This window comes from Thermobia domestica, chromosome 5, assembly GCF_964235325.1.
Source record: "Thermobia domestica chromosome 5, izTheDome1.hap1.1, whole genome shotgun sequence".
NCBI classification, from domain to species: Eukaryota; Metazoa; Arthropoda; class Insecta; order Zygentoma; family Lepismatidae; genus Thermobia; species Thermobia domestica.
Window position 1 is genome coordinate 204,348,987 of NC_137458.1, and position 24,780 is coordinate 204,373,766.

Sequence of the window (24,780 nt, forward strand, 5' to 3'; positions counted from 1 at the left end):
TGCTTTTCTGATATAATCTCTTTATTACATTTATGAAGCGCAGTGGCTCAGTGTTAGAGCGCTTAACTATAGTGCGTAAGGTCCTAGGTTCAATATCCAGCAAAGTAAGTTTCTGGTGGACAACATCGTGTCCTTGGGTTTTCTCAGGGCACTCCCGTTTCCTCCCACATTATCTTCCCACAAATTATTTCATCATCTTTCATTTGTCTTAATTATCTGTCTGTCTTCGCGTAAGGGACATAATCGTGATACTTTAAACTGAAAGATTTCATTCTTTCATTCCATTTATAATCAGAGATTTTGAGTTTCAACTGCATTACAAAAGTGAAATATAGCACACATTTTGAAATTAAAAAAAAAAAGAAAGAAAAAGAAAAAAAACATTATTGTAGGAAACTGTCGCAACTGACTTGATGCCTACACATCTGCGAATACTACTGTTAATATTGAATTATTAAGTTTCTACAGTATTTTAGTACTGAGTATAGGAATGAAACGCAAAACTTAATAAACAAACAATGAATTCTTGTTTCTAAATTGTAATGACCTTTTATCTTGGAAGTGAATTACCTTGGCTTGCAAACGGCTAACCAAAGCTGCTTGATGTTGCTGAGCCTGTCGGTAGGTTTCCAACCGTCTTTTGTAGCTTGCTGCTTCCTCTTCCAGCCTCCGGCGCAATTCTTGGTTCTGTCTTAGTAAGTTATCAGCATTTTCATCCTCGCCTGCTCTTCCAGCTCCCTGATTAAAAATCACAGTATACATTCAAGCATTTTAAATATTGAAACAAATTAAACAACATTTTGAAGCAAAAAATAAATAAATAAATAAATAAATAAATAAAAATAAATAAATAAATAATAGTCTTAATTCTCCTATTTAAAATTTGACCGCACTTCTGAATATCACATTATTTGATTGCAGTGGCGCTTATTTGTACGGATTATTTGGGAAGGGAATCACTGGCTAAATACATAAAATACAATCTTAAAGATGAATCTGGTGTTATGATAAAAGGGAAAAAGTATGTAATAATTTTACAATGTAGAGTGCATTTGGTAGACATATTTTGACTTGAAAGTGATTTAATTCATTTTACCCTGTCCTAATTCTTAAATTCGAAAAGAGAGCCTTCTTACATCTAATATTCACCCCTGAGTACGATATTGATTGGGAAGTCATTTTATACAATCCTCATCATTTTCCCTCAGTATTCATTCTTACATGACGTTATGTAATCATACCTATTTAACGATTTACGATTTTTATTACCCGGTGTAAAGTTCCCGATTCCATGAACTGAAAGCGTACAAACGGCTGATAAGTATTACATAGATGAAACGTAAGGGAAAGGAGATATGTTTTAACATGGGGATATTTTGATCAAAACTTCCAAAGTGAATAGAGAGTAACCTAGCAGCACCAACAGAACATTTATCGTAGTTATTTCTGCGAAGTGGAAGCCCTAATAATAACGTCACGTACTGACGGCACAGCTGTTGACCATTTCGCATGTGTACTACGAGAAAGTGCTTTATCTTCAGTGAAAATACATATAAATTTGTAAGCGTAACTAACGTCTGCAAAACTTCCCATCTACAAAGGTATGTACAAAATATATACCAATTAAATTGAGTATAGCTTGTGTTTGGTAGCTCTGGGACTATAGAAAAAAACATGAAATCAAAATGAATGTGCTCATGTACGTTGTAGAAAAGATTAAATTGAAGGAGAAACTTCGATCACACCATAGAGGCAACATTAATCAAGCAGTAGACGAGTAGTAGTAATCAGTAATCGAGCAGTAATAAAGCAGTAGTGAGCACGTGCGACACATACTCACGATCACAATTGCAACATGACATCAGCAATCAAGATAAATTTGATCAATGGATTCCGAACGTGTGGGATATATCCAGGGCCGGCGCTAGCAATTTTGCCGCCCTGGGCGGTGCTTTCACATGCCGCCCCTTTAATCCGCAAACCTTATTTTGACAGATGACGTTCAAGTGTCATTTAAAGACACGTATAAAATGGAAAAGTAAACAAAGAAAATGCACTATCTTTCTGGAATGCTTACGTAATATTTAAACGACTCTATACTGACACAATATTCAGTATGCTCGATTTCGCTGTATATCTGTAATATACAGCAGCGCATACAGAAAATAAAATTTAAAAAATATACTTTAGTCATGACTAAGAATTTTAATTTTTAGGCTTATTTTATATCGAAAGGCGTTTTCAATAGAGTATGGAGCAAGAAGATAATTAGTAAATCAAATATTACGGTAAATCTAAGTGATTAGCCTAAGCCTTATAATGTACTAAAACACAATAGAGATACATAAATTTAACATACCTTAATTGAAAGGAACTTTTCTTGCTTTGATATAAGCAAATTCCTTTATCACATTCGCGTAGTCCAATGTTTTAGCCAATTTGTGTTCTATTGATATCATCGCTAGACCACTCAAGCGTGTTTAAGATATGGAAGAACGTAGATAGTTTTTAATAAGCTTAAGTTTCGAAAAACGTCTTTCTCCACTTGCCACTGTTACTGGTAAGGTTAACAAAATTCTAAGTGCAACACTGACATTGGGAGCAAAGTTATGTTCATTAATTATTTTTAAAGTCTCTTTTGGTGAACTTTTAGGCTTAATTATAGCGGATAACACTTTTAGTTCGTCTTTCAAATCATGGGGTTAATATCCTTCTATTCTTCGTTTGTTAAAATGCTGGCAAGTTTAGTACACTTTTCAGACAAAATTTCAGGTGGCATATCTTTAAAATTACTTATATCGTAAAGTAAATCGAAATACTCGTCGTGATATTTAAGTTGTTCAAACCTTTCTCTTATAGCTAAGCGTTAGAACTTTGTAATAAAAATCGATCTTGTATCTTGTTTATGGATCTTCAATAGCTTCATCCTCTGCCTCGCACTGAAACTCTCTTCTTTCGACTTCGAGCTTGCACTGTATTACATATCCGTGGATCATCCATATCTAATGCTGATGCCAACTCTGTCCCATCAACTGAGTAAGAACGAAATTTTGCATCATTTCTTCTCTCAATGTACCCAGACATATTTTCAAGAAATCCTACTGCATCCAACTCATGAGAATCAATGCTTTGAAGATTTTTGCTTACTATGCTTATGTGAAGTAAAAAGTCATTTCAACGAGTGAGTAAAGGAAAGGAAAGTAACGCTGCTGGTTTGCTATATACAGAGAATCATGGGCGACCATTCTATATGTTCTATTGTCATTACTTATTTGAAGTAAGGCATCATAAACTTCCCCTATTTGATAACTGAGTCAGAGCATCAATTCGGCTCTCCCACCTTGTGGTGGTTAATGATTTTAAAGTGAGACTGCTAATATGTTCCTTTAGTATGGCCCAACGTTGAACTGACGCAGAAAAAAAGTCAAACTTTTTTTAGCTATACAAAAAATGAAACATTTCTCAAGAAAAAATATGCTGTACGATTTACTATATTCGGAATAAACAATTTGTAAATTGGTCAAAAACTCGCTGTTAGAACCTAAATGTCTCTAGATGCTACAGGCTAGAACGGCCTGTCTCAAGTGGGAGTGTATCTTTCGCACACTTGGAGCGGAGCGTTAAAACATTATTGAATAGAAAAAAATAGAAAAATACACCTTGTAGTCTTATGCACTCTAGCTCAAAATCTTGTCTACGCCGCTCCAAGGGAAATATTGAACGAGATACCTGTGGCTAGAAGTTTGATAATTGAAAATGAGGAGCAATGTTGTGAATTTCCTGAGTGAGTATTTTCTTGAATGTGAGTGAAGTAAGTTCAATTACATTCTCATGTGAACACAATTTTATTTTTTCACGTGAGCCTATTACGAAGCATTATATTTTGATAGCATTCTTTTCTATTTCAAATTTTGCCGCCCATTAGGCTTGCCGCCCTGGGCGATGGCACGGCTCGACCCCCCCTCGCGCCGGCCCTGGATATATCCCATTGATCGTGAACAAGTATTTAACAGACAGATTGCCCATGGTGTCGAAGATGCTTTAACCACTCTGCTCAAAGAGCAGCGATTCGGTACCGGTACGTCAAGCAAACTACCCAGAAAGAAGAAAAGACAGGATGTTGCAGTTGGATGTATCATATCAACGGCTATAACTACACCAGAAGGAGACACTAATTTGCCTGGGACAAAAGAGCATCCCTTTTCCGGAGATGCCGCACACGCAACATCTGTCTCCCAGCAGCCAACATCTCAGGTTTACGAAATTGGTCAGTATATTGTAACAAAGTTTGCTTCGCAGCAAGGAAAAAAAACAAAACAAAAAAACTTGCAAGTATGTCAAATAACAGACACTGAACCCTGAAATAATCGTCGTAGGCCTCAAAAGGATTGGCACAAATAAAAGGAAGTTCAAACTTGATGTATGCGTCATCCAACCAGACGATATAGTTGAGATCCTTTCGAACCCTTCTCCTGATGTAGACTGCGATAGGACCATATATTATGTCTTTCATACAGATGTCCAAGTGATTGAAATTTAAAGTTGTTTTTATTCATTTTTCTTACCTTTTCTTCTTCTGTTTACCATGTTTTGTGTTACTTTGAAAGAGGAGCCAAATCATTAGATGGAACTACAGCTATGTGAACATCTCACGACGTATTTTTTCACATGCTTCACTGTTTAGTATCGTTATATGTTTCTAGCTCCCGAATCATCCAATGTGCACTATTGCAGCTATATTCTCACTATAAACAGTTCCTACATATTTGCAATGTCATTTACTTTGGTTATTTACTACCTCCATCCAACGGCACCGACTTTCCAAAATTTATGTGGGTGCATAGCAATAGCGAGAAGTGTTAGCCTATATGTTTTCAGGAAAGTCTCGATATTTGGTTGATTTATTTTTAGTTAAAATATTTTATGAATACTGTCATAAAGGTCTGTGCTGTGATAAAGTAAAATACACCGATACTATAAGAATAAGTTGGGGTGCCCTAGCTCAGTCGGTAACCCGGCTAACGCAAAAGAAACGGGTTCAAACTCGGCTCTAAACTAAAAATCTTGTGGGCGCGCCGCACCCTCAAGATTATTTGTGTGGGTGCTGGAGCCATGGAGCAACCACGTAGTCGGCGCGCATGCCTCCATCTACATATGAATCTACGATACACTAACGGACATTTCTTTTCCTTTTTCTAGCTTTTACGATGAGTTTTCTTTGATATTGCATAACAAAATCAAAAATGATCAAAGTATCCCCACATACATTTTCTTTCTTTTCTCGGCAAGTACAAAACAATTTGACTTTACAATTGCGTAGATACAGTCAGACCGATCTGTTATGTTCTTTCTAATGTAGAAAGATACAGAAATATTGACTTTTACAAATAAAATTTGATCAAAGTATCCCCAAGTCACGGTAATATAGACATATGTGCCTACTAGTGCTGGTAAAATAATGTTCTGTAAAATAATGCAGAAACCAATGAACGCTGTGAACGGCTAATGTTTTAAGTACACCAACCTGAAAAGGAAACATTAGAATATCGGGATTAGACAAGGGCCGCGGGTAGAGATGGGCACGAGCGAGTTTTCTTTGAAACTCGATTCGACTCGAAACAGATGTCTTTGAGCTCAACTTGAGAACTTGGCTCGAAAAATTTTCTCCAACTCGACACGAATTCGGATCGAGTTTCAAGTCCAGTCGAGCCAAAACAAGTCAGTTCGAGCTAAACCCTGTGTGTAGTTTTAAGTATTCTCTTTAAGTATCCTACATAGTCAATATAATTATCAATGATACTGCTACTACAACTTCTTCTTCTTCTTCTTCTTCTTCTTCTTCTTATTATTATTATTATTATTATTATTATTATTATTATTATTATTATTATTATTATTTCTGATTAGAAAAGACTTCAACGATTTATCACTCTATAAGCTGTGTTTTCTTCATCGCCTCCGTGACGAATTCGGAAGAGCATGCAACTAGTAATCCTAAGGTTGGTGGTTCGCGCCCATCTCCGGGCACTATATTTTACTTCTTTTTTTTTTTAAATTATACTCACCTTAATGTAAACAAATTACACATATAGGCGATTTAACGTATTTTGGGGGGAATAATTTTGTGGTTCGTTGGCGTTCCGTCGCTTCTCTCCGCTGGTGGTATAATTTTCAAAATAGAAGTGGGGCCACCACCGATCGTCGCTGCGGGGCTGCCAATTTTTGGCGACATGTCGTTGGTTGCCTATCGGTGGTCCACCCACCCTTACGGCATGGGGTTGTCCCCTCAGAAGTGAGGCAGCTTGTAATCTACCAAGAGTGTTTTGGAAAAATGGGGAACATATTCCGACTTCGACTTCTGAATAATCCGTTTAGGATCAAGTCGAATCAAAGCTGCCCCACGGTAAGGTAGAAAAAGTGAGGCAATTGCTCCAAGCACTACGCTCGAGAGCCCCTGTCTCATTCAAGACTTAGACTCTTTAGGAAAAGTAACAAGTTTATTACTTCTAATTTATTCTTTGAGTCAAAGTATTTTGCAATAAACCATCGTTTTGTAAGATATTTTTACGATTGTATACTATTCATTTCAAAAATTGTACTCATAATATAATTTTCCATCATGGATTTGAAAAAATCAAAGTTGGAACAAAGAAAGATCTCCGATCCACATGTCTCTTCATGTTTGATATGGAAGTCTCATCTTCATTATTGACCCTTAATTTATTTTAGTCCTAGGCAATGCGAATCGACGGGATGGCTCTAAGTGAAAACATTCATTTAGATAGTTAAGTAATCAGGAAGCTATTATTTCACGAAACACAATAGATCTTAAGGGAAAAAAAGAACTTTGCTTACCAAGGGGAGGGAATAAATCATCTGTTACGTTTGCTTAACTAGGGAGAAGGTCTAGTGACATGAATAAAAATGTGATAACGTAATACTTGAACAACTCTATCTAATGGAGGAATGTAAATGAGTATTTAACACTTCTTTTCATTTTAAGCATTTCAAAGATTCCCGTAATTTAGTAGCATCCCGGATTCGCATTTTTGAAATATGGGAACTCTATCTATACCTTAACGTGGGAATCGGTTTCAGACCATACACTTAAGCCGCTTTGCCACAAGAGGCACATAGGAGTTCTTCTTTCGATTTCCTTAGGAATATTACGAATGGTATGATTTTTAAAACTGTGTTTAAAAGAGAATGCACGTCGACATACAAGATGATAATCTGATACCTAGGAAATATATTGAACTGTTTTTAATTTGTTCTCACGCTATCAAAACAGTACTTACGCTTTTTTTTTTTAATTATTCCAGCCTTTTAATATAAGTAGTTACACTATTGTCTGTTCTAGAACGATACAATTCTAGTTCATGTATATGCTATCTTTGGAAATACAGTAGAGTTTTGCTTATCCGACATAAAACAGGCAGGGAGAACGCCGGATAATATGGATGTGTTAAGAAAAGACCTATTAAAAGTAAAACTATAATATAATTTTACATATTACGCATCTAATAATCATGTTTTATAAGAAATAAATGCACTGCACTGAATCAGGGACATATCCAGAGTGAGGTCCTGGGGGCTGTCCCCCTCCGAAACTCAAGCACTTTTTAATAAACTTGCTTTTACCCTTTTGAGGTTCTTTTATATCAGTTTACTTGGAGTCAGTGTCCAAACTTTGGACAATGTGTTCTTGTCTTCTTATAATTCTAAGAGCATACCGTAGTGCCATTGATACCAGATGGAATTAAGAACAGTTTTAAATAGGCTTAACATTTTGTTTTCATTCTGTTTTTAACTTTAATATATTCGAACGATATAATCATTGCCTTCTTACTATTTTTCTTATGTGATATACGTAGCAGACAGTTTTCCTTAGTTACATTTCTCTCGAAAAGATGTTTCATTTTGTTTGTGCTATAATGCGGTTTGTTCAAAGTAAACCGGTTTATAAATGAAAAGTAGGAAAAAGTTTAAGAGAAATGCAGAACTGTTGCATTATTATTATTATTATTATTATTATTAGTAGTAGTAGTAGTAGTAGTAGTAGTTGTTGTTGTTGTAGTAGTAGTTGTAGTAGTAGTAGTAGTAGTAGTAGTAGTAGTAGTAGTAGTAGTAGTTGTTGTTGTTGTTGTTGTTGTTGTATTGATATTTTTAAAACATTAGAATTACGTGCTTACGTGGATTCGTGTTGGGCCCCCTCCGAATACAAAATCTGGATACATGTCTGCACTGAATGATAGACATACGAGTCATGGTGTAGACGGGCGCGCTAGGCGATAGACTCCAGAGCATGAAAAATAGATTAAGACCACAACTTGCTGTTCTTCTTGCGGATTGATACTATCTGCAGTGACATGTCGGATCATACGTTATGTAGAACAAACGAAGATCGGATAAGCGAGACCATGGTGTATTGGTGTTTCACGCACCTAAACCTGTAAAATGTTTGTATAAACAATTATCTTTCACTCCCTACCTAAATTTGTGGGTATGATCACACACTTTGCATTATCAAGTATAGTCTTATAAAGAAAAAAAATATTTTTAGCTAAAAGCTAAAGAGAAACCAACTTCCATAATTTGCTTCATTATTATTATTATTATTATTATTATTATTATTATTATTATTATTATTATTATTATTATTATTATTATTATTATTGGCAAACTAGTCCATTTCATCACGATAAATCACGTTTGGAGACAATTTGGCGAAAGAGCGGGAACATGCAGACCGACGGCTCAGTTTGCGCTTGATTGCCGACGCAGTAAATTTGCCGAAAACGATTGTGCACCAGATAATCACAGAAATGCTGAACATGAGAAAAGTATGAGCAAAATTTGTGCCCAAAGTGTTGACTGACGATCAGAAGGGGCGGCGTGGTTGCTGCTGCAAAAATGGTTGCATGTTTGAAAGAGGATCTAAATTGTTTAGACAAAGTTATCATTTATAACGAAAAGTGGATCTTCAAGTACGACCCAGAAACAAAGCGAAAGTGCGGAGTGGCATCACTAGCGGATCCAGGAGGATCGTTTGGAAGGGGCGGTTCACTTCCTGGAAGATGTGCGTAGCCGCAAGGTGACAGAATTTTAATTTGCAAGAATGGGGCGCATGTGAATTCGGGGCTGGATGGGAAGGGGGGAGTATAAACCTGATTCTCAGATTCCATTTTGGGACCCGAATTTGTAAGTTTTTTTTCTTTTTTTTTTTCAATGAAAGTATATTCTTTCTGTAGATTTAAATTAAATATGCACTTCCGTTTCGGAAGCGTGGCGGTGTCATGATTCACTTCACACATAGTCACCGCAATATATCAGATGCGCTGTCTTGCACAGTACTTGCACAAAAGAAAATACTGTATTGACGATGGCATTCATTTTAACGAAATAGTATACAATTTGCTCTAATTGTTTATATTTTGTATAACAATTGGGAGACAACAGTTGGAAAAAAAATAGGCTCGGTCTACGCAAAAATTGATAACAAAAGTAGGGGAGACCGGGGGATTCACGAACACTTAAGCTTTGATTATAAATAACTCTTTTGTTTTTGCAGATACAATTAAGATTTCTTGTTTATAGAAAACTTGGAGTTTTTCCTGTTTACTAAAGTGCAGAGGAAAGTCAAAGTAGCATTTTTCAACAAATCTGTTAGATGTTTTAAAAATGTACCTATGTTCGGGATTGCCCCAGTGGTCGGGGTAATCCCGAACATACTGTTTACTTTAAATTTTCCATTTGGAATGAGCGAAATGCATTAAAATATATGAAAAAACAGACCGTAATTTAGTATTTAAATCTTTAATAAGAATTATAATTACAAAGATAACTAATAAATATATCAAATAATAAATATAGCAAACTATTCTAATTAATAAAACTAATGACGCTTATTACCAAGACATGATCTACGCCTATTTCCAAAACCAATTTCGTTAACTTATTTTTACTTTTCAATAAAAACAACTATTTAAACATTTTTGATAATTTATTTCACATCATGTGGCGATCCCTAACACTCCGGGGTAATGGCAAATATTCTGTCTGGCATTTCCCCATGAGACGCCATTTTATTGTTATAGTTGAAACTAATTGTTGACTGCATACAGGCTAGTAAGATTACAAAGAATTAATGCTCACATATAGGGGAATATATAGCCTTACCTGTAACAATGTAGATAAGATAAGAGCCAATTTATCTTGCCCAGATTGTTGAATCAACTTTGTAAGTGAATCGACGAAAACAACAAAACGTTTTCTTCCTGGCAATTCACTCAACTGACTATTACCAAATTTATGCTACACTTTTCTAGGCCTTTTCCCTAGCGTGCAGCAAAATCGTCTGTTTTCTAACAAGCTTCCTTGGGCGTAAACTTAAGTGTTCGACATTACCTCAGTGTTCGCGAATACCCAGGTTTCCCCTATACATAATTATAAAGTGATGTTTGATAGTATATGGCACATAGTATCCCAAGTGGGCCAAAATATAGGAGAGCAATTTACATGTTGCGTTCATTTCTGTTTATATCAGGATATGCAAGTCAGCAAATTGAAAATTGAAAAGATATAATATTCAAACTGAACTTTAAGGATGTTTTAGTGGCTCTGTGATTCAGGGTTGCCAACTTTCTTAAGAAAAAATCGGGACAGGACAATCAATATTGGAGGACCCCCCCCCAAGACGACTACATGTACGGAGAGTCGTTGAAAACTATTAAATAATCAGCTGAATAACACGAACCTAAATGAATGCGGCACCTTATTTTTCTTTTTTAATGTTCCCATCCACTGCTCATCACTAGGTATAAGCAATATATATGCAACATATTCAAACCAAAACAACTGCAATTTATTTAATATAAACAAAACTTAGAGAGAAAACTATACAGAATTTTTTAATCACAAATGAGTGCATAACATTGTTAAGGAATTACTGACACAAAGTTTTACTAAAATCAAGTCTTATTCTTTGGCTATCATCATACAACAAATTCAAATTAAAACAATTCTAATTTACTTAACAACGTTTAAAAAGAAAACTATATAGAATATTTGGTTTTTATCACAAACAAATGAGTTATAGTTGGCTTGGGGTCGGTCACTCGCTGAAGTGAGTGTTACTGCCACTGCGGTAGCAGCCGCTTTTATGTAGAGGTTGCAAAAACAATACTTTTAGCGCTGGATGGAGTATAAGTCTACTATCATGATAATCGGCAGGGTTATCAACTCAAAACAATTTGGGAACAACTATAAAGACGAACTGCTATTTTTTCATGAGTCAAATTAAAACACACATTTCTTAAATTGATTCTATACATAAAACTGTGCGTGTAACATGTAAAAATGGGCCAATAAAATATTAACTTTGAAAATCGATAAATCAGGACAATATGAGCCCCGACGAGTGTCCGGTCGGGACGTGGTACAAATAAGTCACCCGACAGAATCGGGATGGTTTGCAACCCTGCCGTGATTACTTCCCGTGGTGGTGATTGCCCGAACACGAATTTCGTTGCTTTCCCCCGAAATGAGAATGTTACGGTTTTTCTCTTAAAAGAACTGTCCTGCTCATTCAAGGGCACAGATCAAGTACAAGAGAATGAAATCGATATACTTTCTAATGCGTAATACTAATCATCACTGCATTTAAACCTTGTACTGCACTACTAGCAGGAAACCAAAACAACGGTTTGAAGTTAAACTGCAGCAGTAACATATCAAGAAATGAGTTGTGAATATAAATCCAATATAAATATAATATATTGTAGTACTCCTTACCATAAAAATCACTACGAACGTAAATGCACAATTTATTCAATAAAATACTGAAATAACAAAAATATCAATAATAAACTTTCTCTTACATAAACTCAACAGATATTTTGTCACATCTAGGACGAAATGTACTGCACATAAATTTTACATGAATTAAAATTATACAGAATCACAATATAACCCATTAGAATGAATCTGAAAGATTAGCAAATCATACAATAAAATGAACAAAAGATCAGAAATGTAAAATCAAAATGGTTTCCGTTCATTACTGCACACAAACTATATTTCCTTTATAATACCGACTGGCGATATTATTTGACAATATAGTTCAGTTAACGTATGTAAAAAATACACTTTACCTTCAACAAATTGCAATAGAAATTCAACATGCAACAAAATAATGCTGAGCACATTCTAAGCAAACCTGAAAAAGTCCTCAAGAATATTCAGTCTAGAACAGCGTTTCCCAACCGGTGTGCCGTGAATGGTCCGCTGGTGTGCCGCGAGTAAATCGAAACAAAATTATTAATTTTATAGCAATGAAATTGCAAGACATAGGGAAAAATGTATATTTGTATTTCACATTACTATGAACCTCTAATATGAATCTACAATTTTAAGTTTCATACCGCGTTACTTTTCTGTACATGTTTAAAATTGAAAAAAGTATTTGTTATCATTGTTATGACCATTATTCCTTCTTTATTGATGCAGACTATTTCGTAACCTGAAATTTTAAGTATTCAATCCTTTTGACAAAACAAACATGCATACGAATTACCTACATTTCTGTTTTAAAAGTAAAAGAGATTTGTTCGTTCGTTATTTAATGATTTTCCTTTTTAGTGAAAGGTTGGATACAGTTTTCGAAAAAGAAAACGTATTTTCGAAAACCTAAGTCCTATATTTCATTGTAATTGTTTTCTATTTTTAAATTAGAATGAAAAATAAACATAATGATTTACCGCGGTGGAAAGCCAGTGATCGAGCTTTCTACTCTGTGAGGAGATCAGTAATCACAGAAAAAGACCACGGTATTTTATATTTACATATAATGAAATCTATTAGTGTGCCGCGAGAATTCAAATTACGCCCGTAGTGTGCCGCAAGTTGAAAAAGGTTAGGAAACGCTGGTCTAGAAGGTCGTTAAATCCAATATGGCCGCCGTTCGTGGTCACTTACCGCAGACGTAATAACAAAAGGAGTAATTATGTGACTTTGTGACAAAACTACAGGCTCAACATCCCTTATGAAAGTTGTTCACCATTATGTGTCCTTTCGAATGAGGCATTGAACATACCTCCAATATACAGGGTGTCTCAAAAGTCCCCCGACATAGAGTAACTCTGTTATTATCAAAGTTACAACAAAATGTAAGGGGGAAACCGTCTCAAAATATAATGTTTTCAATCTAAAGTGAAGGATTTTTTAAATCACACGACACGTTTGTGCTGTACAGTCTTTATGCGCCCAATGTTAAATAAAAATGCAACGTTGCCATTTACCGGGAGGTGGATAAATTTTGTAAGAGTACGATGAATGGGGGCATGTTTGAAATGAGGGCTGGCCATCGACACGTTTTAGCGTAAAATACAGTAATTTCATTTACTTTTGTTATGGGTTCCGGTAAATTGCAATGTTGCAGTTTCATTTAACATTTTGCGCATAGAGTGTATAGCTCAAACAGATCGTCCGATTTAAGAAAAATCCTTCACTTTAGATTGAAAACATCATATTTGGAAACGGTTTCTTCTTACAATTTGTTGTAACTCTGATAATAACAAAGTTTCCCTATGTCAGGGGACTTCTGTGACACTCTGTACTTTATTCACTATCTACACATAGTAGGCTCTTTATGCTTCTTGTAAGTGTAAATGTAACTCTGTTTGTGGTTATTGTTCAAATGGCTGAATGGTTGAATAGTGAACTGTAACTGATGATTTTAATTTTACAATGCAAATTTTTAATGTTTGTCCGGTTGTTATGTCTTACAGCTAGTGGAAACACTGAATATGATACTGCTCGCTCGTCATGGAGAGTTGCATTATATGAAAGAAGGTATTCACAGAAGATGAAAGACCCACATGTTTATCACATAAAGGATGCCAAGGAATTCAGAACGTGAGTGAATTATGTATAGCTGCACTGGCAGCCAAGTCTGGAAAAAAGTACATAAAAAATGCCGAAGGAAGTATGTGAATTCCAGTCAAATCAAGAAGGATAAGCAATCAAGAATACCGCCCGATGAAGAGACATCTGCAAGTATTATGCGTTCAAATTCGCCTGCATTTTATTTTGCTCTTAATTGTTTGTTTTGCGGTGAGCCTGAAAGATATGACGGTAAATAGAAAGACCATTGTCTAATTCCACTAAGAGCTAATACTTTTCCAGGAACAATATTGAAACGTGTGAAGAATACAATGGTAATTGGGCCATGACTGTAAAGAGTCGTATTGAATATGCTAGAAATTTGTTTCCGAACGACGCAGTGTAAATTTTAGAAAAGGAAAGGGGATTCCAGGAAAGATGAGGAAGCGGATGTCGTCAGGTGGATACGAACCGAAGAAAAAAAGGCAGGTCCATGTATACTGAAACAGATGATGTTTTCTTGCGAGTAGTTGAGTATTTGGAGATGAACAATAATGAGCAAGTTACCATATGTGATTTAGTAAATGTTATGAAACAGGAGCTGTGCTATTCAGAAGAGCAAGCATATTCTGTCAGACACATGAAAACTAAACTATTGAAATTATTTGCGGAAAGAATCACTATAATTGAAATGCATGGAAAGGTAGAGTTGATACTTTCAAAAACACTTCTAGAATCCTTCAAGACTTTTATGAGAACATCAGAAAACATACTGCACCACAGAATATGAAATTCAGTACCCGTGACGGTACAGGGTATCCAATAGAAAGCGGGAATCAAAATCGTGGTGCATCTGCAAGCCCAAATCAACCTGTAGTGGAGCTTGCATCACTTTTGGCCAAGCTAACTGGATTATACACTGACCCAACAAAGCAATTTTCATTTCAATTTTTACAACTATTGCGATCTCTTTCTGAAATATCATAATTTTAACACCTCAGGAAAAATGAAATAGCACTTTCAAAATTGTACTCGTCAGTGGAAGGGTAGTATTCTTTGATGTCTTCATGCACTTCAACAGTTTCAATAGTTTAGCTTTCATGTGTCTGACAGAATACGCTTGCTCTTCTGAATAGCACACCTTCTGTTCCATAACATTTACTAAATCACATATGGTAACCTGCTCATTATCGTTCATCTCCAAATACTCAACTACTCGCAAGAAAACATCCTCTCTTTCTGTATACATAGACCTGCTTTTTTTCTTCGGTTCGTATCCACCTGACGACATCCGCTTCCTCATCTTTCCTGGAATCCCCTTTCCTTTTCTAAAATTTACACTGCGTCGTTCGGAAACAAATTTCTAGCATATTCAATACGACTCTTTACAGTCATGGCCCAATTACCATTGTATTCTTCACACGTTTCAATATTGTTCCTGGAAAAGTATTAGCTCTCAGTGGAATTAGACAATGGTCTTTCTATTTACCGTCATATCTTTCAGGCTCACCGCAAAACAAACAATTAAGAGCAAAATGAAATGCAGGCGAATTTGAACGCATAATACTTGCAGATGTCTCTTCATCGGGCGGTATTCTTGATTGCGTATCCTTCTTGATTTGACTGGAATTCACATACTTCCTTCGGCATTTTTATGTACTTTTTTCCAGACTTGGCTGCCAGCGCAGCTGTACATAATTCACTCACGTTCTGAATTCCTTGGCATCCTTTATGTGATAAACATGTGGGTCTTTCATCTTCTGTGAATACCTTCTTTCATATAATGCAACTCTCCATGACGAGTGAGCAGTATCATATTCAATGTTTCCACTAGCTGTAAGACACAACAACCGGACGAACATTAAAAATTTGCATTGTAAAATTAAAATCATCAGTTACAGTTCAGTATTCAACCATTCAGCCATTTGAACAATAACCACAAACAGAGTTACATTTACACTTACAAGAAGCATAAAGAGCCTACTATGTGTAGATAGTGAATAAAGTACAGAGTGTCACAGAAGTCCCCTGACATAGGGAAACTTTGTTATTATCAGAGTTACAACAAATTGTAAGAAGAAACCGTTTCCAAATATGATGTTTTCAATCTAAAGTGAAGAATTTTTCTTAAATTGGACGATCCGTTTGGGCTATACACTCTATGCGCAAATTGTTAAATGAAACTGCAACATTGCAATTTACCGGAACCCATAACAAAAGTAAATGAAATTACTGTATTTTACGCTAAAACGTGTCGATGGCCAGCCCTCATTTCAAACATGCCCCCATTCATCGTACTCTTACAAAATTTATCCACCTCCCGGTAAATGGCAACGTTGCATTTTTATTTAACATTGGGCGCATAAAGACTGTACAGCACAAACGTGTCGTGTGATTTAAAAAATCCTTCACTTTAGATTGAAAACATTATATTTTGAGACGGTTTCCCCCTTACATTTTGTTGTAACTTTGATAATAACAAATTTACTCTATGTCGGGGGACTTTCGAGACACTCTGTATATTGGGGGTATGTTCAATGCCGCATTATAAAGGACATATAATGGTGAAGAACTTTCGTTAGGGATGTTGAGCCGGAATTTTGTTACAGTCACATAAGTACTCCGTTTGTTATTGTGCAGGGCTGTAGATGACCACGAACAGCGGCCATATTGAATTTAACAACCTTCCAGACTGAATATTCTTGAGGACTTTTTCAGGTTTGCTTAGAATGTGCTCAGCATCATTTTGACGCATGTTTAATTTCTATTACAATTTGTTCAAGGTCAATCCTTATCTTGACTGGACTAGTACCAGATATCTAAAAAAAGTTGCAAATTAAAATTTAATTTTGAAAAATTCTCACCTTATAACGAAATTACCAATAGGGAATAAAGTGCGTATAACTTGTTTTCTGTACTCAATTGATGCATTTAAAGATGAATGTATCAGGACTTAAATTGCTGGTACATTGTGGAATTTTTCACTTAAACAGGAGAGAGCGAGAACAGGGGCGGCTTTAGGATTTTAATTTTGGATAGGCCCGTTCTCTCGCTTATGGATGCGTATACACACTTCATTGATTAATGACAGTACGAAATTACTTTTACAGTAATAGTTGATGCTATTTGTTAAATAACTATCAAGCTTAATAAAAATAGTGGAAATATATATTTACTTTTTATTGTATGTTTTAGCGTTTATATATTTTTAAAATTTTTGGGTAGACCCGTGCCTACCCGGCCTACCCCCTAAAGCCACCACTGAGCGAGAAAAATAAATATAGGACATTGTTACAAAAGTGAATTCATAGGCATTTTGATTTGTTGCTTGAGCTTAGCGTTCCACGGTAATGACATGGCGGCTAAAGGAGACGTCCACTTACTGGTTATAGTGGAATCCGAACAACTTTTTTCTTTCCAATGTACTCCCACCGGGAATCGAACCGGGCCATGAGCACCGTATAGGGTATTTTGTCCGAATACACCGCTTTTGCAGTGGTGTAATTGAGTATGTAAAGCATTAGACCAGACTAGGAACAGGAGTTTGGAAATTGGCTCTATTAGGTAATTTCTTAAATAGAGCTTTTAGAAACATAGTATAATTATAGCTATGCTTACAACAACAATGTATTATACTAGCCTTCGCCTAGGTGGGGCTTCGCCCCAAGACCCCCAATTTGCTCGGCATACTGCCTTGAACAATATGCTCCTACGTGCTACTGTGGCACAGTATTTCGCGTTCTTTCTTCTGTTTTTCATATAGAATTGGATTGAGCTAAAAGTCTGTCACGAAATTCAAACACCACGTAAGGCATTTTAGTGAACCACCCCTATCTCTTTTCCTTCCCTTCTACATTAAGTGGCAAAAAAAAAAAAAAAAAAAAAAAACGCTCAAATACGTGTTTAATTATTTTAAATGACAAATCAAACTGCCAATTTTCTGTCTAACAGTAAGGGATCCCAAGATATGGGCATCTTAATAATAATAATAATAATAATAATAATAATAATAATAATAATAATAATAATAATAATAATAATAATAATAATAATAATAATAATAATAATTCCCACCTCTTTTCTTCCTTTCTAGGTAAAATATCAAAAACGCTGAAATACGTATTGAATTATTTTAAGTGAGAAGTCCATACACCAAATTCCATGTTCCTAAACTTCAAAGATTCATAGATATTGATATCTTATTATAATAATTGCAATCCCCGGCTTTTTCTTTCCACCTCTTTTTTTTCCATTTTACTAAAGTATAAAAAAAAAAAAACGTTGAATCGTGTATCACATTACTTTAAATGAGAAATCCAAATACCAAATTTCAAGTCTCTAACCTTAAGGGATTCGGAGAGATGGCCATCTTATTAAAATAGTTTCTACTCCATCTTCCTTCCTTTCTTCGAATTTCCAAAAAATCCTTCCATGGTGACACCCTACGACACAAATCTGATCTACTGTCTGAATTTCAAGTTTCTAGCTTAAGCGGTTTGGCTTGTGCAAAGATCAGTTATTCACTCAGGATTTCGTCCTTTATATATGAACTAGCAGCGTTCACCCCGCTTCGCTGCGGTCACCCCGGAACGCAATAAACTTTGTTACTTAGATAATTTTTACTTTTTCGCTTTCAAGTGATATGATAAAAACCATAGAAGATTGCAGTAAATGTTAACATTATATCGCCTGTCATTTATGTTAACCCGCCCCGCTTCGCTGCGGTCACCCCGGAACGCAATAAACTTTATTACTTAGATAATTTTTACTTTTTCGCTTTCAAGTGATATGATAAAAACCATAGTAGATTGCAGTAAATGTTAACATTATATCGCCTGTCATTTATGTTAACCCGCCGAGTGACACGGTCATGCGGGTTGCATATAAATACGTTTATTTTTACCTATGATGAACTAACAAAGGATTTGTACGTTATGGACACTTGAATGGTCAATTATCTCAAGACACTGGTAATTGAAAATTAAAGTGATATGATAAAAACCATCTAGGGTCCAAATCCTAATAACCCCCCAAAAATGAAAGAAATTGGTTCAGCCGTATTAGCGTGATGAGGGAACAAAGGATTTGTGCGTTCTCTTTTATATATAAGATTACAATAATAGTTTGTGTTATTTCCCAAGGAAAGATGAAATGCCATTAAACGTCACAATGAATCCTTGGTCTCTTCCTAATGTTTCCGAGTTGAACCCCAAAAGTAACGGCCCTCTTTGTTGGTCTAGTAGCTAGCGAAAGTACCTTTGATCTTTGATGCATGAGGTTCTGTGGTTTGATCCCCGGTGAGTGAGCATCGAACACACTACAGTGGATCAGATCCAACTTTAAACTCTAGTACTCGTTCTGTAAAGCGTCACATTTGTCAAACGACATATACGACAAATACATATCAATCAATTAGCCAACGAAAAGTCACATCTCACATTCAGAGAGCTTTTCGATAAGGAGCGCTGAAGATTCTATATTTCTCTTTATCAAGGTAAAGGAAATTAAAGTGTTGGGACCCGAATTTAATTTACATATTCTTTTTCTAAGACATAATTTTAAAACATACATTTTTAGTTCAAAGAATGAGCCGTCTTATCCTCCTACAGCTGTTCGTCCAACGAATGAATCATATTCTCGCTTCTTTGGGGCTTATCGTGACCACCTCAAGAAACTAGGGACAGAAGTATTCACAATTCAAATATGTATTAAGTTCAATTAAGTACCACACATTTTGGATAGGCTCTACTAGGCTTGTCACACAGAGTGGATCGGTCGATAAAAAAACATATTTGTATTTCCCAACAATAAATGCTGGAAGTAAACAAGAAAAAAATGACCTTTTGGGGGGGACAACCGCCCCTTCCATCCTTCCCGTGGATCCGCCAGTGAGTGGCATATGAATCAGTCTCCAAAACCGAAGTAAGCTCGCATGAACAATTCGCCCGTCAAATCCATGCTCATCGTGGTTTTCGACGCGAAAGGAGTAGTGTGCAAGAAGTTTGTACCTACTGGACAGACCGTTACTGGTAAATTTTACGCAGCAGTGCTCCGTCGTTTGAAGGATCGCATTAGTCGAGTGCGACAGGAGATCGCCGACTAGTGGACACTCCACCATGACAATGTGCCCAGTCACACGTCGCTAGTTGTCGTTGAAGTGTTGGGCACAAATAACGTGGCAGCGCGCTCACCTTACAGTCCCAATCTGGGCCCGTGTTCTTTGTTTTGTCGCATCAAGAGGGCCCTGAAAGGGCAGCGTTTCGACACGATTGACGCGGTACAAGCAACTTCGACGAGGTGCCTCAACAGTGTTCCGGTTGTCGAGTTCTAGGGTGGTCTATGAAAGTTGGAAAAACCGCTGGCAGCGGTGTATTGTCCAAGGGGCTTATTTTGAAGACTGTTGGTTCATTGTACACAAATGTCAATAAATGTATTTCATATGAGAGAAGTCTCGATACTTTCCGCATACACCCTGTATGCCATGGGCAAGATTTAACAATGTTAAGATACCGAGTATTAATTGTAAGTATGTTACGATCAAAATTCACTTGCGCTCCCAAATATGTAAGAATACGACTCGGTGTTACGATAGACTTATTGCGATTAATTACCACAGATGTGGACGTTAACAGTAAAACGCCCACTGAGGATCACCCACTAAAAGAATATCATCGTAATATACGAAATATTGAAATGAATCAGGCAATTTTGCTACTTTCTCAAATACATATAGCATCATTAAATAAACCATTTCTTTAGACTGTTGTTTATCATATAAAACCTCTGTGCATCTTTGGTTTTTGCTCCTTTTTAAAATTATACGTCTTTCATTTACATATTTTAATTATAATCTTTTTCAATTCCTTAGAATTTTGTTTACCATTATTCTGTATAGCTCTTTGATTAACAAGGCATCAGATTTTGGATTATATATTTTTATTTGCAGAATTAATAATTTAATGTCTACACTTAAAATACCTGCAATTATAATTACTAACGATTACTTTCCTTGAAAAAAATATTTGTAATATAAGCACATTTTACCAACATGCAAATCATTGAACGTAATAATATTTAGTTACCTCTCCCCCCGCAGCTCTGCCAGCAGACCTCATAAACGCTGGCCTCCTCCTCTCCATTCTCCCTTCTGTCAAAAGAGGGGCCTCCTTAAGGGATACCTTAAGGGATAAAAAAAAAAAAAAAAAACATAGATTAACTTTCCTTGACACACATGTCTAGGAGAAGTATATACTTTATTATGACTACAAAAACAACATTAGGCTAAAACATACTACATAGCTTTCGACTATACAGGGTGTTTCAAAACACCGACAACATTTGGGAAGTGATTCCTGACACCAAGATAAGACAAAAAGTATACACCAACCTGGGTGCACAAATGCTTCCTTTCGAAGATATAGGTTCCCGTAAACATGAAACAATGAACTTTAAAAGGTCCATAGCTCCAAAACTATAGGGACCTACCGTAGTCGAGTCAGAACTTCACTTAGAAACTAATATGTGCTCTATCCAAATATCCGTGTTTCATATCCAAACATCCAAGTATCCATCTTGTGGTACTTCCGCAACAATTTTTTATAGAGGTAGTTGGTGAATACTTCAAATTGTATACCCGTAGCCAAACTCCCTCTATAAAATTTGTTGCGTAAGTGCCTTATGATTCTGAAACGCATTTTTGGATTGGAACATATTAGTTCCTAAGTGAAGTCTTGACCCGACTACAGTAGGCAACATAGTTTTAGAGCTATGGACCTTTAAAATTCCTTTTTTTCATGTTTCCGATAGTCTATAACTCCCAAAGGAAGCATTTGTGCACCGAGGTTGGTCTATACTGTTTGACTTATCTTGGTGTTAGGAATCACCTCCCAAACGTTGTCGGTGTTGTTTTGAAACATCCTGTATATACTTCTGAAGCGAAAATATTAATGTGTATCATTGATCTTATCTATGACGCAATGTTTTATTAAAAGAACTCACATTTTTACTAGATCTCTTTTATATAACGCTAGAAAACATTCTAGAGCTAGTTAATTACGGAAAACTTTCTTTCGTTCATGCATGAGGTAGCTAGTCGAAATTCGGTTCTTAATTTCGATATTTCACTCGTAAGCTCAAAACAACCGCTATGTTCAACATCATATCTCTACTTCGAGCATATCAACATTTGCTGCTTACTACGAAAACAGCTCGCAGCTGCTACTTCGCACGTTTCCACACAGCCCTGTGTGATGAAAAGAAAGATAAAGAGTTTAAAACTGATAAGACTTAAAGGATGTTAGAGTGGAACCTAAATAAGCGGCATATACTAAGACTACTATATTTTCAGAAGTGAAATCGGGACATTTTTCAAAAAGAAATCCAACTTTACATGACGTTTTATGAGCTCCTTCGTGGCTAAGCGGTTAGCGTACGCGCCTTTGACGTGGGAGACCCGGGTTCGATTCCCGGCGAGAGCTCATGTGGTTCGGATTCCACGTTAATCAATAGGTCCACGTCTCATATAGCCTCGCTGCTGAAAGGGACGCTAAACTAAAATCAACTCAACTCAACATGACGTTTTATAATAGCATAAAATATATGAATTTATTTAGTTTTGGTGGTGTCATCGCAGAAAGTATAGCTACTTCAAATGAAAGTAAATTACAATTCTAGTTTAGTGTCTTACTATTATGTACTGAGGCTAAGGGAGACTGAAGATGACAATGAATGAAATTGTGAAATAAAGAAAATACGGGGAAAGTGGAGACCTCCGAGAAAACTTATTTACATGATGATATCCACAACAAAATTTATTTTGGCGCGAGCTAGAATCGAGCCAGGGTCTCCACACACAAAAAGGTAATCGTTCCACCATTGAACTAAGGCAGCGAGTGGGCACACTGGGCACAAGAATTACTTCGTTACTAGACTAAGAGAACAGATACTACCGTAGTCACAAGAGGAATACTTGGTACAACTGAGTGATAAATAATAGCAATAGTTTTTCCCTGAATGCTACTAGACCATCAGATTTTCTTTCTTGTTTGACAGTCACTAGCAGGAGGATTACCTACAATCACTAGCAGGAGGGTATCTCAATCACTTCGCAGGATAGCTTTATCTAGAGGCCACTGATTAACCTGGCATTGTATTTTTCACGTTTTTACCTTTGGAATTGACAATCATCGTTTGGACTTTTTTCTTTGCATTGACGTGTCACACCTCTTGGACAAAAATACACTAGCTCTCACTGGAAATCAAATCCAGAACCAATGCACTTGAACCATTTGACCACAACAAGGCACATTTAAAAAGAAGTTTCGATTTTGTTCGGAAAATTGTGATTAGGAAACATTTAAAAATATATTTAAGAAAGGGTATGGAACAAACGCACTGTACTTTCTCGCTGGAATTTTTTACACTGACTCATGTTAGGCTGCAGCTATTATGAAACATTTATTTGGGAAATTGCTAATAAAATAATGTGTTTTGGAAAACTTTGTTAGAAGAAACTTTAGGCCCAAAAGTAAAGTACCCACTGGTCATATTTACGTTAGAAATAACTTAAGCCATATATTAGAATTATTAAGGATATAATTGTATGTGAACTATAAGAAAAAGTGTCTGAGTAATTTCTGAGAAAATCATGAAAAAAGTCACCCCAAGAATAAATTATCCCTTGTGGATCTTTTCAGGACAAACGAGCTATGCTGTATTGTTAGTGTTTTCATAAAACATTTATTTATGAAATACGAACACAATCGCCTGAGTGCATCTTGAGAAAATTGCAGGTAAAACTTACTGTCAAAAGTAATATACCACTTCTAGATTTTCAGGATGAGGGAATTATACCATATAGCTAGGTTATTTATGTAACATTTATTTATGAAATATGAACAACAAACATCTTCTGAGTTGTTTTTGGGAAGGTCATCGGAAAAAACTTACCCACAAAGGTAAACTATTCTATCTGTAATTTTGAGGATAAACGATTTATGCCATATTGTAAATTATTTATAATCTGGACCAAGTATATCGAGTAATTTTTAAGCAAATCGTCAGGAAAAATTTCACTGTCAAAGTAAATTATCTCTTCGATTTTTCTTTTCGGAACAAGCGAGTTATACCATACTGAAATTACAAGAAATTTGTCTGTTATTACTGAGAAAATTGTAAAAAAAAAAAAAAAAAAAAAAAAATCAACCTTTGAGAAAACGTCTTTTTCTGTATGTTACCGGGATAAACGATTTATGCTGTATTTTAGTTTATTACTGAAACATTTCTTTACGAAATATGAACAAAATTGCCTGAGGCGTTAACCCCTTCGGGATCCTATGGTACAATTTGTACCATATGCACTTTTCATGGTACATTGCGTTATTTCTCTTCTATTTGAGCTTTTTCGTCCGTTTTTTTTTCCAAGTCCAGAGGCCTTGCAGAAGACATTACGTATGGTTTCAGACCGTCCTGCGTCCAGACATAGGAGGTGATGACGTCATAAGTCAAAAATTTCTTTTCTCATTTTCTAAGCGTATGTTCAATATTTTTTGACGGGCTTATTTTTCTACGTAGAAGATTGAAATTTTGCACAAACATTCAGTCCACGGAGTAGTATGTACCAGATTTTTTGTTCCGATGTCAGTGCTAAAACAGGGGGGAACCAGAGGGGTAAAGGGGTAAAAATAGGGATTTTTTACCCCAAAAATCCCGTTTTTCGTAATTTTCCCGCCTTACATACATGATAGGACCACGCGAGTCATACCGTCTGAAAGGCAGTTCCATTCTGAAGAGAACGACGGTCGAATTATTATTCTAGGGTAATTAAGGCCGTCTCAGTGAATTTTTATCCAAATATACTTCTGTATAGGGTAAAAGTGGGGCATGGTAGGGAAATTTTTT

The 24,780-nt window shown here is 35.9% G+C and overlaps 1 protein-coding gene across 5 annotated transcripts in view; it reads right to left on the bottom strand.

Moving 5' to 3' along the window:
* Window positions 1-24,780, bottom strand: part of Root (ciliary rootlet coiled-coil, rootletin) — a 533,338-nt gene that overhangs the window by 172,584 nt on the left and 335,974 nt on the right. For 4 of the 5 annotated variants that reach the window (XM_081759610.1, XM_081759612.1, XM_081759611.1 and 1 more), the window contains 2 exons: window positions 20,964-21,059; window positions 571-738 (listed from right to left, as the gene is read on the bottom strand). In XM_081759610.1, the coding sequence (XP_081615736.1) occupies window positions 571-738; window positions 20,964-21,059 (264 nt within the window). The remainder of the gene's footprint in view (window positions 1-570; window positions 739-20,963; window positions 21,060-24,780) is intronic. The other variant, XM_081759614.1, reaches the window with a different exon arrangement.